The sequence below is a fragment of the Cebus imitator genome, unplaced genomic scaffold (genome assembly GCF_001604975.1).
Source record: "Cebus imitator isolate Cc_AM_T3 unplaced genomic scaffold, Cebus_imitator-1.0 Scaffold363, whole genome shotgun sequence".
Taxonomy (NCBI): domain Eukaryota; kingdom Metazoa; phylum Chordata; class Mammalia; order Primates; family Cebidae; genus Cebus; species Cebus imitator.
The window spans coordinates 2,084,845-2,101,432 of NW_016107678.1; the positions used below are offsets into that span (position 1 = coordinate 2,084,845).

Below are 16,588 nucleotides of genomic sequence, written 5' to 3' on the forward strand. Positions count from 1 at the left end.
ACAAGGAAGGAAGGAAGGAAGGAGGGAGACTTAGACCTAAAAGTAGGTAATAAATGTTGCTACATTGTTAGGACACTATCAAAAGACAACACATAGAGAGGTGGGAATGAAATAAGCTCATTATCAACCCCACCTTCTTCATTTAAAAAAAAAAAAAAAAAGACTTCACATTCCTCTGGTTCAACACAACCTTTATCGCATACTTCAGAACACTCTCTACAGGCATCATTTAATCATCACATTACTACTATAATATAAGGAAGAAAAAAAGATTTTTAGAAATATGCATTTGAGACCCTGTGTGTGCGTGTGTGTGTGTGTGTGTGTGTGCAAGTGCATAATAACACTAAGCTACCACTATACTTTTGTGTTGTTACAGTGTGTCATTTGGCAGAGGACAGTGGTATGGTGGCATGCTTCAGATGAAAGTACTAAGTGATAGAACCACTTCAGCTGGAAACCCTACGTTCTAAACTCAACAATCAAAGCTGTGTTAATGTGATTTCAGAAAAGGGACTTCAGTAGGGGTGGGCTACTATCTTATGAGAATAGTTAACATCTACACATTGACATTGCTGCCATCTGGCATCACCAAGGAAAACACCTGCAAGAGACAGCACATACTGAGGCTGCGAAAATTTAAAAGTTAGACAAGTAGAGCAAGATAAAGTAAATGGAAAGAGCACATTTAAAGAACTGGATTAAAAACAATTCAAAACCATTTGTTACATTTAGCGACACACAATTTAATATATGAAAAGGATTGATTCCTATTTCTCCATACCTTAATAAGTTTCAACAGAGAAGAATTTTCTATTTTAGATATGGAATAGCTCCATTCCCTATTATTTTATTCTGATTGCTATTCAAAAATTTATTATCTAATCAAACTCTCCAGCAATTTTGGAAAGGAAGGAAATTCTACATTTTTTTCCTCAACCTCTTGCACCTAATAAAAACCGCTACCATTTGCTAAGCATCATCAGACACTGTGCCAAGCACATTAAGTATATCATCTCTAATCATACAACACACATTACTTCCATTCTACAGATGAGAATTTCAAAGAGAGATAAACTGCCCATGAGCACACAGCCTCCTCCTCACATAGACAGAATCAGAATGTACGCTTGCCTGACTCTACAGTTACAATTCATGGCTCTCCCACTATTCCCACCACACTATACTGCCCCCATTCTACATATGGGGCTTTTACAGGCTTATTCAAATATGAATTCCAGAGAAAATCAGTAATAACAAATCTATTCCTTTCTCTTTTTTCTCAAATGAAGAGTTTTTAGTTTGATACCTTTAATGAAATTCATGACAACTGTACATAATTGTTAACACTACCTCTTTTTCCTTTTTCTTTTTTTTTTTTTTGAGATGGAGTTTCCCTCTTGTTCCCCAGGCTGGAGTGCAATGACACAATTTTGGCTCATCAAAACCTCCGCCTCCTGCGTTTAAGCGATTCTCCTGCCTCAGCCTCCCAAGTAACTGGGATTACAGGCATGCGCCACCACGCCTGGCTAATTTTGTATTTTTTGTACAGATGGGGTTTCTCCATGTTGGTCAGGCTGGTCTCAAACTCCTGACCTCGGGTGATCCACCTCCCAAAGCGCTGGGATTACACGCCTGAGCCACTGCACCTGGCCTATCTTTTTTTCTTAAATGGGGAGTTGTTAGCGTCAGACACCTTTAATGAAATCCATGACAAGTGTACATAACTGTTAACACTGCTGCCTCCAATATGAAATGATTACTGCTTAATCTTAAAAATGTAAGGATAAACAGTGGCCTGTTCCACAGAGAAAGGCTTTTTTCATCAAACATGTTAAAATGTTAAAATCAAATTAATACTGTGTTTTAATATCATTCTGAAATTAATTTTTCAATTAGTAATTATATAGAATTTTTTATATGCTTATTTGCTTCAAACAGTGATGTTACATGACTCCTACTGACTCCACTTCCAAATGATTAAATCACATATACTACTATAAAAACCACCTGACTCTAGATACGATTCAATAACTTTCAAAACTGTTAACAAAAGATCTTTGGTTCAAGCCTCACAGTAAATTATTACCATTCCCCACATTTATACAACTCAAATAACACCAAAAGAATATTTGAGACGCTTTCACCAAAATGCAAATGTGAGACAATAATAAATGTAAGACTCGAGTTCCTTCATTCACATGAACATTCGAGTCAAAAGACTAGATTTTTTTCTGAACCAGTATACTGTATCAGTAATATAACCACTAATTTATTTTTTTAAAAGAAGTTTCCTTTTCTGTGCTGAGAATTCATTTTTAATTTGGTACTCACAGTTATCTTCCACATCTTTTTTACTGTCCTCTTCTGCAGGAAACACTTGGTTTATGAGAGCCAAAAATGTCTAACAAACAAAACAAATACTCACTGAACTCAAGGCTTATAAATAGTAAGAACAATACAAGGGCTTAATTGGTTACATACACTGTAACAGTGGCAACAATATCCTCTTTATTAAAATATAATACAGATCCTACTATTTAACAAGTCATTAACCCCAAAACAGAATAACAACTTTACTCAAAAATAGTATCTACCATTACTATGGACATGAAATCAACAAAAACAATCAGTAAGTAAGTATCCTAGGCTGTAACACCTAGAGAAAGACAAAAAAATAGGTATATTAATATTAAATTTACAAACATATGCTATTGAAAAATTTTTTAAAATAAAATGTTAATGTGTAAACATACAACAATTTTAGTGTTTTAAAAAAGGAAAAAGTGGCTGGGTGCAGTGGCTCACGTCTGTAATGCCAGCACTTTGAGAAGCTGAGGCGGGTGGATCACCTGAGGTCAGGAGTTTGAGACTAGCCTGGCCAACTTGGTGAAACTCTGCCTCTACTAAAAATACAAAAATTAGCCGGGCATGATGGTGGGCATCTGTAATCCCAGCTACTCAGGAGGCTGAGGCAGGAGAATCACTTGAGTCCGGTAGGCAGAAGTTGCAGAGAGCCAAGAATATGCCATTACACTCCAGCCTGGACAACAAAAGTAAAACTCCATCTCAAAAAAAAAAAAAAAAAAAGTAAAAAGTAACATTCAATCTGATATAGCCAAAGGGTTATATTAATAGCTATTGTTTGAGTAAAATACATTTGACACAAACTCCTGTACCAATGTATTTGACACAAACTCCTACACGAAAATCTGTCAGAAATATAAAAAGTATTCCAAAATATTTCATCTATAAAATTACAAGTATGCATGCATAAACTTATATTTATTTTATCACTTAAATGCTATAGTAGACACTGCAGAATTAAGATAACATCTCGTAAGAGAGAACAAATGATCTCAAATTACATCCAAATTAAATTTTAATCCATGCCATTCTCACAGTTATTTATAAATTTATACAGTACTTCTCAAGCAATTACAATTACTCTGCGGTTAAAGTTTCTAATTATATCAAAGAAAATTGAAAGAAAAAATGGTTCAATTATTTTAAAATAATATTTATAGGGTGTGTGTGTGTGTGTGTGTGTGTGTGTGTAAAGCCAACTATAAAGAATAAAATCCAGGCTGCTGGGATTACCTCGATTCCAAGTCATAGCCAATGTTGAAAATTGTTACACTAAAAAACTCTGGAAGTTAATTATTTGGAACCCAGTACACATGTACACATGTTCTTAATGTTATAAATGTGGAAAGGTTTGTAGGACAGGACACAAAAGCAAAACTAACCCATAATGTGTATTACGTATATTAAGGGTCATATAAAACAATCCACAATTTATAATAATGATTCTATAGGAAAATGCATTCAGTAATAACTGCTAATGTCAAAAGTCTATGTGCCCAACTTTCACAGCCATGGCAAGAGGGTTACAGGCTCCCCAGACTTCAGGGTTTAGCTCTAGCCTGGCAGGAGCCATGTCAAATTAAAAAGCTACCAGGAAGTTAGAAGAGAGGAGAGTGGGATGAGGGGAGTCAATGACAAAGAGTTGCTGGAATGAGAAAATTAAGAGCAGGCTAGAAGGCCAGTAAGGAGTACTCAAAGACGTTTTCTCTCGCTCCTTCTTTATTCCTTAAATTACCACTAGCCCCATCTTCCTCCATCCTTAAAGAGAAAATGTTTCATTAATTGTTTTCTCTTAGAGGGAGAAGGCTTTTTACTGTTATCAAAAGAAGATCACGTAACAAAGCATATATTGATCACTCAGCATTAAATATCTACCACAAATCAAATACAGAGCATAAAGCTCCAATGACAGAATAAAATAGCTCCTGCACTTGAGAAGATAATACAGTCTAGCAGGGAGGGGGAGACAGAGTAAAAAATTATTTCCAATGAAGATTAAAGGAGAGCTAAGAATTTATACCCCTCCTCAAAGGAAAAATTTCTCAACAGTCAATTCTACTGAATGGGAGGAGGTACGACTGGGTGTCTGTAGAAAAACTTCATAAACAAGGTGACCTCAATCAGAGTCTTAAAGGAAAAGTAAGTTATTTTCTAAGCAAAATGGTATGGAGATTGGCCAGGTGCAGTGGCTCACGGCTGTAACCCCTGCACTTTGGGAGGCCAAAGCGGGTGGATCACCCGAGGTCAGGAGTTTGAGACCAGCCTGTCCAATATGATGAACCCCCGTCTCTACTAAAAATACAAAAAATTAGCTGGATGTGGTGGCAGGCGCCTGTAATCCCAGCTTCTCAGGATGCTGAAGCAGGAGAATCGCTTGAACCCAGGGGGTAGAGGTTGCGGTGAGCCAAGATCGCACCACTGCACGAGGTTGCGGTGAGCCAAGATCATACCTCTGCACTCCAGCCTGGGCAACAAGAACAAAACTCCTTCTCAAAAAAAAAAAGGCATGGAGAGGGAGAGTGGCACTCCAGGCAAGAACACTGTGAGCAATGACAGAAAGCACATAGCATCTAACATCACCTGTGGCATGTCTTACTACTTGTGGAAGAAGGAGAAACAGGCATACAATAATAAATATAATGTAAGAGTATGAAGGGGAAACTTGGTTGACAAAACGTAAGGCTGGCAAAGCAGACAGGGAAAAGAAAATGCAGACCCTTCCATGCCATAAATTTAGGGCATCAGCCTATGAGGCTTCAGAGTGGCTTCTTGCCACTGCTGCAAATACAGAATATGAAACCAATTTAGTAGATTAAAATAGCTTTCTTTCTTTTTTTTTTTTTTTTGAGACAGGATCTCACTCTCACCCAGGCTAGAGTGCAGTGGCACAATCATGGCTCACTCCAGCCTTGACCTGCTGGCTTAAGTGATACTCCCACTTCAGCCACCCAAGTAGCTAAGACAGGCATACACCACCATGCCCAGCTAATTTTTTAAATTTTTTGTAGAGACGAGGTCTCACTATGTTGCCCAGGCTAGTTTTGAATTCCTGAGCTTAAGCAACCCTCCCTCCTCAGACTCGCCAAGTTCCAGGATTATAGGTGTGAGCACTGCACCTGGCCTAAAACAGCATTTTTAAAAGAATAAAACACATTAGAAAATATCAGAATGCATAGCGTGTGTTAAGGATGTTTTTTTTGACCAACTGTTTCATTCGTAAGTAAACACACACAAGCACTACACACAGTTGCTGAAGTGTAAAATTTATGTCTGATAGATTCACCCACACACATAATAAACACACCTAATGCAATGTGAAATCTGTTTCTTACTATGGGTCACAAACAAAAACCTTGAAAAGCCATTGCTATCATCAAGACATACTCCTCTCTCCCTCATCTACACTTCCACTGTACTTCAACTGTGTACACACTGCACGAACATGTGCACGACCAGCCCACCATGTTGTGTAATTAATTCCTTAATAATATTTCGAGGCTGATGATCTCTAGGCCATGAATTATTTAAGCAAAAGATTGCTTCTCTTAAGGATCTTGTTAACTGTCTGGTTATTACGGCAGTATGTTTTTATTAAGACCCTGTCAGAAAGTAGGGGGGGAAATTAAGATTAAAAGTCATCTCTGAGAACTTGTTAATCCTCAAAAAATTTTTTGTGGAAAAAACTTACATTTTAGTTCACAAAATTAACTACAGGTCCATGAAATTTATATCCCTCCCTAATGTAAACTGTTTTTATTGGATCTACACATGTACCTGATTAATATTAATAAGGCAGAGTTTAAAGCATTTTAAAATATGAAATAGAAATTGCGTTTCTTCTATAATTGAACTGAACTGTTTTTTCACCTATGGATACAACAAAATATACGTAACACCTACATACATAAACCTAGGAAATATACTCTCAATTTCGTTTTGGTCTTTTGATTTACTGTGCTTATAAAATATATTAAACAAAAATCAAAAGCCTTCAAATATGTAATCAAGCTTATCTTTTTTAAGTATGTACTGAATTGTAAGTACAAATAGGTATCTGTTAATAAGAGGAAAAACCAAAAACACTTTGTCTTTCTTGTCCTGAGGGTATCTTTAATTGGCCTCCTCTAACATGGCACATTATACATTATGCATTTCAGTTCCTGAGTTGTTTACAGTAACAGAATAGTTTTCTCTGTGAAGAGACCTCATGAGAGATCCACCTTGTTTTTCTAAGGTTCCCAGAAGGATGGTAGTTATATGGCATTAGTTAACCATGTATCGTAGAATATAAATTATTCATGAACATTTTCAGTCTAAAGTAAACAGAAATGACATCTACAAATTTAATTTAGTCAGAAGAACTGTTTCACAGGCATATTCGTTAAACTAAAAATTGTGAACATCACAGGAATAGATATTATTGTGTGAAGAGAGCTGAGAGTTGAAAAATCAATTCTGAAACCAAACGGATAAAAAGAAATTATTTCCTCTGAGAAACTTTCCCTCACTCTCTGAGAATGGAATGAAGTTCCACAAAAGCAGACTATACCAGTCTCCATGAAGACTGAAAGAGGTATGTACAATGATGCCTTCTCTGTAAACGAGTCACAACCCCTAGTCACTTTTCCCTGAGACTTTCATTTTGTAATACTGCCTAGCATATGTCTAAACATAAAAAGAAATAAATACCATGTGTACAGAATTAAAGCATACTTTCGTGTTTTAAAAATTATCACAAAAATGATAGAGAGCCGTAAGTTCAAGTGAACAAAAAGCTTTTTTTAAAAAAAAAAAGACTATAATAGAAGCTAAGGCAAAAAAAGTAAAATCTGATAACCCCGTTCATTTTTCATATTTTTACTTTGTGACAGATCAATCACAGATACACGAATAACTTTAGTAATGTGGCACAAGGAATAAAAATGTCATTTTTGTTTATATTTTATCATATAGCTAGTTCTTAAGAATGAAAGGCTCACTAGGAACTGGACGATCAAACAGATGTGAAAAAACAAACAATGAAAGGCTCACTAAATTTCCGTCTGATTTTATCACAGCATACCATTTTTTCCCTAGGGCACATACTTCTGATTTAATCAAATAAGTCAGGAGAAAACACACTCACTTACCAGAAATACACTTTCCCAAATATCTGCTTCATTAAGAAGACAGACATATATTTTATGTAAAAAAATAATAATAATAAAAAAATAAAAACCATCTATATTTGAAATAAATCATATTTCGACATCTTTCTTAGAAACTCACCTTGCCTTTCTGATTCAAGGGTTCAATTGTTAAGCTGTCGGGGCCAATATCCACAATGTTGCCCATCTGAAATCCATCTGTAGGGTGTGGCGCCCAAACAGGCTTTCCATCCTCCATTTTTGAAGGAGGATCCACTACCTCCTGTTTCCACTATCCACTGTCACCTGTTTCAAAGGAACAAGTACAGCAACATGATCATTTTCAAAATGTACATAAAATAACGTATCTTTTTCAAAAGTTCAAATGTAAATTGCAACTACCATACCTATCTACCCCTGCTACACAACATCCCCACCTCCTCCCTTGCATCTTGCTGACCCCCTGCCCCTTTATCTACTTTTAGATGAGGCCAAGAAGAGATTGTTCCACCCTCAGGTACACCTGCTCTACTACTGCCTCCCTTCAGGTATGACTGCAGTCGAGTGCAATCCTCTGACTAGAACAGAAACAAACAATCATAGCTTTTACCTGTTGAGTGTAATTTATAACAGCACTCCTTTTTGCTACCTAAAGTATTCTGCATTTGCACAATAAATTAAACAGTCACAGGAATAGATATTATTGTGTGGAGATAGCTAAGAGTTGAAATAAATAAATCAACTGTGGAATGAAAAGGATAAAAAGAGAGATTATTATCTCTGGGAAACTTTCCCTCGCTCTCTGAGAATGCAGCGATGTGCTCCCTAAGCTCAGCCCCACAGAACTAGTCAGCATGCTACTTTTGTTTTTTTCCTATTTTTCTCTGAGGTAAAACTGACATACAGTGAAATGTACAAATCTAAGTACACAAGTTGATGAATATGGACAAATGGATATAGCCATTTATGAAACACTCCAATCAAGGTCATGAGTGGTGGCTCACACCTGGAATGCCAACACTTTGGAAGGCGGAGGCAGGAGGACAGCTTGAGGCTACAGTAAGCTACAACTGGATCACTGCAATCCAGCCCGGGTGACAGAACGAGACCCTGTTTCCAAAATAAAACAACAGTTATCTCATGACTCCTTGTGGTCAATAACCATCCCCATCAGCATCCCTACTGTTTCTCCTATTCTTGAACTTCATATAAGTGAGATCATAGAGTATATATTCTTTGCATATCTGGCTTCTTTCATTCAACACAATGTTTTTGCTTTCAACATATTTAGCCTTGTTGTGTGTACTAGTCCACTGAATGACTATACCACAATTGTTCACCTATTGCCCTGTTGATAGATATTTGAACTGTTTCCAGTTTTTGCCTATTGTGATTCTAACCTAATTTTTCAATTATTCCTGTATAGTTTCTTTCATACTTAGCATTCTGAGATTTAACATTTATAATTCTATCTATCAAGATAGCCAAAACAATCCATGACATGCAAAATATTTTGTTTAATGTTTTAAAACATTATGAGACTGATGTGTAACAGTAAAGCAGCTAGGGAATGATCCCAGATGTTGTAGTCTCAGCATCTTCACAGGAACTTATACTTTTTCACTACTTATCTATATTTAAAAAGAAAAGTTGACTCATGTGCCATAATCCTCTTTTTGTGTGGCATTCTCAAACCTGGGATCTTCAAGTGGATGCTCTCAGGTGTTGTTTCATAAAGGTCAAGGACATTTGGCACACAGTTCGGTCAAAAAGCTGCTAACTGTTGGCATGTTTACAACTTGCTTATTGCTTTTAATGTCGTCTATGCAGTGGCTACAAAGTGAGTTGCTTTCCCTATTCAGGAAATGTTATCAGGTTTATCTGTAATTCCAAGTTGACAAATTAGACGAAGAGTCTCCACAGAAGTGAACCAATACCACTACCTCAGACTTATATTACCACACATACATCTGTACTCTTTCCCTAATCATATCTAGTCCCATGGCTTTAAATGCCATTTATATGAGAGTGATGCTCAAAGTTGTTGCTCTAGCCCAAACCTCCATTGAGTTCCCAGATTTTACTTGTCTACTGGACACCTCTTCATGAACATATCTAATAGGTGTAACATAATTATGATGTTATTATTGCTGTGGTCTACCACTCCAGCTTGCTTTTCCTTATATCAGTAAAGGCACTAACAACACTCATTCAAATTAAACCTGGAATCAACCCCAATCCCCTTAGCTCCTTCCAATTCATATCACTTCCTTAATGTTGTCAGCTTTACCTCCAGTAGGCATCACAAATTCACCTCCTTCTCTGTATCTCCTCTGCTGTCCTAGTTCAGGTGAATATCATCTTTTACCAGGACTTCTGTAGTTAACTCAGCTGCCTGCTTCTACTCATGCCGCTCCACACATATCACTAGTAATCCTACCAAAAGGTAAATCTAATCATTTCATTTCTGTTTCATCAGGACTTGCACTATTCCTCTCTGTGTCTCTAAGGCCCAGCACACAGTAAGCAACTCAATATTCACTGGTAAGTGAATGAATTATTCACACAGTTTGGAAAGAGTAAAAACAGGTGGCAGACTTAGAAAAGTTGAAATCTTTTTTTTTTTTTTTTTTTTTTGAGACTGGGTCTCATTTTATCACCCAGGCTATAGTACAGTAGTACGGTGATGCAATCATGGCCCACTGCAACCTTGACCTCCCATGCTCAAGACATTCTCCTATCTCAGCCTCCCAAGTAGCTGGGACTATAGGTGCATGCAACCACGCTGAGATAATTTTTATTTTTTGTATATACAGGGTTTCACTGTGTTGCCCAGGCAAGTCTTGAACTCCTGGGCTTAGGCAATCAACCTGCCTCAACTACACAAAGTGCTGGGATTATTGGCATGAGCCACTGTCAGCCTGAAGTATCTTCAAATCCTAGGCTCAGCCAGGCACAGTGGCTCACCCTTGTAATCAACACTTTAGGGAAAGAAGACAGAGCAAGATGGCTTAATAGAAGGCTTCAGCAATCATTTCCCCTTCAGGAACACCATACTGAACAAACATCCACACACACAAAAAGCATCTTCATAAGAACTAAGTCAGGTAAGCAATCACAGTGCCTGGTTTTAACATCACATCAAAGAAAGAGGCACTAGAGAGGGTAGCAAAGACAGTCTTCAACTCTCAGCACCATGCTCTCTCTCCCCATTCCCTGGAAGCAGCAATGTGGTCTGGGGAGAGAATCTACAGTTTTGTAGGAGGGAGAGCTCACAAACAGAGCATTTAGAGAAGTCCTAGCCAGAGGGAAATAGTTCATCTCAGCAAGCCCCACAGCAGCCTAAGTTGCTGTGGAGTCCCAAATAAACCTAAGAGGCTGCTAACTACTGGCATGTTTATATAGGATGCCATTTTCTGGGCAAGTCCTGGTGCTATGATAGGCTCGAGTCAATGGGCTTGGGGACCTAGTGAGACACCAGCTGGGCGGCCAAGGGAGTGTCTGCGCCATCTCTCCCCCAACCCCAGGCAGTGCAGCTCACCGCTGGGTTAGAGACTCTTTCCCTCTGCTTGAGAGAAGAGGGAAAGGTAAAGAGGACGTTGTCTCGCAAGTCATAGTAGAACAGAGTACAGGGCAAGTCCTGAGGCCCCCATTCCAGGCTCTAGCTGCCGGGCATTTCTAAACACACCCTAAGCGAAGATAAGTCTCTGATTTGAAGGGAAGAACACAGTCCCAGCAGAATTCATCACCTGGTGACTAAAGAGCCCTTGGGGCCTGAATAGTCAGCACTGGTAGTCAGGAAATACTCACCATGGGTGACGGGTGAGACTGAGAGCTATGCTGGCTTCAGGTGTGACCCAGCACATTCCCAGCGGTGGTGGCCATGGGGAGAGATTGCCTCTGACTGAGGAAAGGGAAGGGAAGAGTAAGAGGGACTTTGTCTTGCAGCATGGGTACCAGCTCGGCCAGGGTGGGTCAGAGAACCAAGCAGGCTCCTGGGATCCCTGATCCCAGGCTTTGACTCTTGGATGGCATTTCTGGATATGCCCTGGGCCAGAGGGGAGCCCACTGTTCTAAAAGGAGAGATTCAGGGCTGACAGCATCCACCACAAACTGACTGAAGAGCTCTTGAGCCTTAAGTGAACATCGGCAGGAGCCAGGCAGTACTTACCATGGGCCTGGGATGGTGGTGGCCACACTCTTCGCTTGAGGAAAGAGGAGAAAGAATGAAAAGAACTTTGTCTGTGGCTTGGGTGCCAGCTGAGCTCAGAATACAGCAGCAGGTAGATTTCTAACGTTCCTGACTCCAGGCCCTGGCTCCCAAATGGCATCTCTGGACCTGTCTGGGACCAGGGAGAATTCGCTCCCCTGAAGGGAAGGACATAAGCCTCCCTAGATTTGCAACCTGCTGACTGTAGAGCCCTTCGTCCTTGAGTGAACACAGGTGGTCACCAGGCAGTGGCTACCATGCGCCTTGTACAAGACCCAGTGCTGTCCTGGCTACAGGTCTGACCCAGCAGAGTCACAGTAGTGGTGGCCACAGAGGTGCTTTTGTCACCCCTCCCCCAGCTCCAGGCAGCTCAGGGGAGGGAGGGAGAGAGGAGAGACACACAGGGGCGGAGAGAGGTGTAAAGGGGGGAGGGGGAGGGAGGGAGGGGGGGAGGGAGAGAGACAAGAAAGAGAGAGAGAGAGAGACTCCACCTGTTTGGAGGAAAGTAAAGAAAGAAAAAAGGAGTTTCTGCCTGATAACCCAGGGAATTCTCCCAGATTTTACTGAAGGTGATACAAAGGTGATACTCCTACAAATCTGCAAGAACCATAGCATTGCTGGGCTTGGAGTGCCCTCTAAAGCAGTTATGGCTGCAGTGACCAAACACTTAGAGCACAACACCCAAATTCCTTCAAATACATGGAAAGCCTTCCCAAGAAGGATGGATAAAAACAAACCCAGGCTGCTAAGACTACAATACCTAACTCTTCCATGCCCAGAGACTGATAAATGTCCACAATCAAGACCATCCAGAAAAACATGACCTCACCAAAGGAACTAAGTTAGGCAGCAGTGACCAATCCCAGAGAGACAGGGATATGTGACTTTACAGATAGAGAATTTAAAACAGCTGTTCTGAGAAAACTCAACGAAATTCAAGACAACACAAAGAAGAAATTCTAAATCCTATCAGATAAATATAACAAAGAGACTGAAATAAAAAGAATCAAGCAGAAATTCTGGATATAACTGACATACGGAAGAATGCATCAAAGTCTCGTAGCATAATTGATAAGGTAGAAGAATTAGTGAGCTTGAAGAGAGCCTATTTGAAAATATACAGTCATAAGAGACAAAAGAAAAAAGAATAAAAAAGAATGAAGCAAGCCTACAAGATCTAGAAAATAGTCTCAAAACGTCAAATCTAAGAGTTATTAGCCTCAAAGAAGAGGTAGAGAAAAGAAATCAAGGTAGAGAATTTATTCAAAGGATAATAACAGAGAATGTCCCAAGTCTAAGATATTAATATCCAAGCATAAAAAAGTCCTAGAGCACCACACAGATTTAACCTGAATAAAACTACCTAGGGACATTTAAAGCAAACTCCCAATAGTCAAGAATAAAGAAAAGATCCTAAAAGCAGCAAGAGAAAAGAAAACAAGTAACATATAAAGGAGCTCTAATATATTTGGCAAAAGACTTCTTAGTGAAAACCTTACAGGCAAGGAGAGAGTAGCATGACATATTTAAAGTGCTGAGGGAAAAACTTTTATCCTAGAATAGTATATCCAGGCAAAATATCCTTCAAACATAAGAGAAAAATAAATATTTTCACAAAGACTGAGGGATTTCATCAACACCAGACCTGTCCTACAAGAAATGTCAAAGAAAGTTCTTCAATCCAAAAGAAAAGGACAGTAGGAAATCATCTGAAGGTACAGAACTCACTGGTAATAGTAAGTAAACAGAATATTCTAAAACTGTAATTGTAAAAGTATTTAACACAACCACTACGGAGAACAGTTTGGAAGTTCTTCAAAAACCTAAAAATATAATGACCATATGATCCAGCAATCCCACTGCTAGTTGTATATTCAAGAGAAAAGAATCAGTATATTGAAGAGATATCTGCACTCCCATTTTTATTGCAGCACTATTCTCAATAGCCAAGATCTGGAAGCAACCCAAGTGTCCATGAACAGAAGAATGGATAAAGAAACATGGTACATATATACAATGGAGTATTATGCAGCCATGAAAAAAATCCTGTCATTTACAGCAACATGGATGGAACTGGAGGTCATTATGATAAATGAAACAAGCCAGGCAGAGAAAGGAAACCTCACATGCTCTCACATATCTGCAGGAGCTTTTTTTAAAAAAAAAAACAAAACCTGAAACAACTGAACTCATGAAGATAGAGAGTAGAATGATAACTGAGGCTGGGAAGATGAATAGGGATGGTTCATGGGTATAAAAGTATAGTTAGAATGAATAAGATCTAGTATTTGATAGCACAACAGGGTGACTACAGTCAATAGTAACTTATTGTCATTTAAAAATAACTAAAATAGTGTAAAATAGTGTAAATTGTTTGTGGCACAAAGAAAGAATAAATGCTTGAGCTGTTTGATACTTCATTTACCCTACTGTAATTATGGCAAACTATATGTCTGTATCAAAATATCTCATGTACCCCATACTATGTACACCTACTATGTATCAACACACACAGAAAAATTTGGATTTAAAAAAAAAAGCATTTTGAGAAGCCAAAGTGGGAGGATCACTTGATTCCAGGAGTTCAAGACCAGCCTGAACAACACAGCAAGACTCCGCCTCTACAAAAATCAAACTAGCCAGGAATGACGGCAAAGCCCTGTAGTCCTAGCTACTCAGGAGGCTGAGACAGGAGGATCACTTGAATCCAGGAGTTCGAAGTTGCAATAAGGTATTGTTGTGCCACTGCACTCCAGCCTAGGAAACAGAGTAAGATCTGTCTCTGACGAGAAAAAAAAAAGCAAACCTAGAATTGAAACTCAGCTCCACCACTTTCTGACAAGCTCTTAGGCAAGTTATTTAACCTCTTTGATTTTTATCTTTGTCCTTATCCATATGGTGGGATATCAGTTACCTTTCAGAATTGCTGTTAGGATTAAGTGACATAAAACTGAGATCATTGTTCTACTGACACCCAATAGATAATAGTCATGCCCCCCCACCTTTTCTCTTTCCTTCCCCCCATATCCCTTGTTTGAAGCCACCCATCAGTTTTAAGACAATAGTTGTGGTGATTTTAAATACAAAGAGAAATTTCAGAATAGACATAAGGGATCATTTAGAAAAAATTATCTGAAACCACTGTGTGTAAAATTTGTGACAGTGAAAAAAGGAAAGAAAAATCACAGCAAAGCAAAACCTCAAAGTCCAAAAAAGAATGGCAAATTAAACTACTCAAACTACTTTCCTATTTTGAACTGTTTACTATGACTTCCCAGTAAAGGTAACAAATTTAAAGGCACACATCTAATGTTGCTCCTTCATCAAAGCCCTAAATCTACAGTACAGGAGTTCTTTAAAAATACATCAGCCCACGAGGATGGAGAGAAGCAAAAAGGAGACAACAGAAGCATTTTCTAATTTGGAAAGCAAATGGTTGAGAGGCAACCAACAGCAACCACAAGAGAGCTGAATTCCAAGGCATGAATTGGAAAACATGAAAACGAACCCAAATTACACTACAGAATCCTCAAACATACAACAAATTTAGTACAACATTCCAGAACAAGGGTGAAAAGAAATCTAAAATAAGGAAAACCAGGTGAACGTCGTTTGAGAAAGAGATTTCCTAACACCAACTACACACACTCCGTGCTGATGGACAAACTGTCCCCCCGCAATCTCCACCAAGGGAAGCCTAGATGTTATTCTCTGGAGAAGACTCTGGAATTAGAAACACAAGAAACAATTATGAGTATGCAAACAAACAAACAAACAAAAACTGCTTAGGAGATAGGGTCTCACTTTTTCACCCAGGCCAGAGTGCAATGGCACAGTCATAGCTCACTGCAGCCTCGAACTCCTGGGCCCAGGCAACCTCCCACCTCAGCCTTCTGAGTAGCCAGGACTACAGGAATAAGCCACTGCACCTAGCCAAAACTTTCTCGTTGACCAACAAACTTTAATTAGGCTCCTCTGAGGCCTCTCCTCAACTAGGCCTCAATCTTGGCCTTAATTCTGTTCTATCTCTGCTAGGCCTGCACAGCCTAGTTTTAGCAAGAATCCTAAGTCAGTTTAGAAAGACCCCCCAACTCTTAAGATCTGATCCAGTTCCAATCCCCCACCTTTCATGTCATAAGCCAAAAATAAAATCCTAAACACTTAACCAACTGAATGGGGACACCTCATGGACACAGTGGGGGAAACCCAGAGGAACTTCAAAAACTGAATTCCCAGCCAAGACAGGAAGGGAGGTCAGACACACCGCATTATTTCCCCTCCCTTGTGGAATTTAAGCACAACTGACCAATATTAATACTAAGATAGAGATCGTAAGACTGACAAAACAGATTATTCACAGCAATAAGACACATTTCAACCTGACTTTGGTACAGCATCACATGCCAGATAGCAAACCCTGAAGGAAATCAAAATATTTTACCCCAAAATATATTTCTTTGACATACTTTGAAATGACCCTGGGAAGCTGTCTTTTGTGGGGGAAATTTGCATCTGTAGAGAATTTCATAGTAATTAATGAGCCAGGCATTTCCAGAATCTAGGCGAGATTAACTAAGTCTGACACCTTTCATGGTCTGAAAAGAGACATTTACCATCTATTCTCTCTGTAGCCTGCTACCTACGAAGCTTCTCTACATAACAAGAACCTCAATATCTATAGATCGTTTGTTTTTTTGTTTGTTTTTTGTTGTTGTTGTTTTTGAGACAGAGTCTCACTCTGTCACCCAAGCTGGAGGGCAGTGGGGCGATCTGGGCTCACTGAAACCTCCGCCTCCAAGGTTCAAGTAATTCTGCCTCACTGCCTCAGCATCCTGAGTAGCTGGGACTATAGGCACCTGCCACCAAGCCCAGCTAATTTTAGCTT

At 39.1% G+C, this 16,588-nt stretch overlaps 1 protein-coding gene across 3 annotated transcripts in view; it reads right to left on the bottom strand.

The window, feature by feature from the left end:
• Positions 1-16,588, bottom strand: part of MYO6 (myosin VI) — a 159,735-nt gene that overhangs the window by 94,460 nt on the left and 48,687 nt on the right. For all 3 annotated transcript variants that reach the window (XM_017506839.1, XM_037730814.1, XM_037730815.1), the window contains exons 2-3: positions 7,636-7,799; positions 2,335-2,404 (exon numbers count right to left, since the gene is read on the bottom strand). In XM_017506839.1, the coding sequence (XP_017362328.1) occupies positions 2,335-2,404; positions 7,636-7,752 (187 nt within the window). In that variant the 5' untranslated portion in view covers positions 7,753-7,799. The remainder of the gene's footprint in view (positions 1-2,334; positions 2,405-7,635; positions 7,800-16,588) is intronic.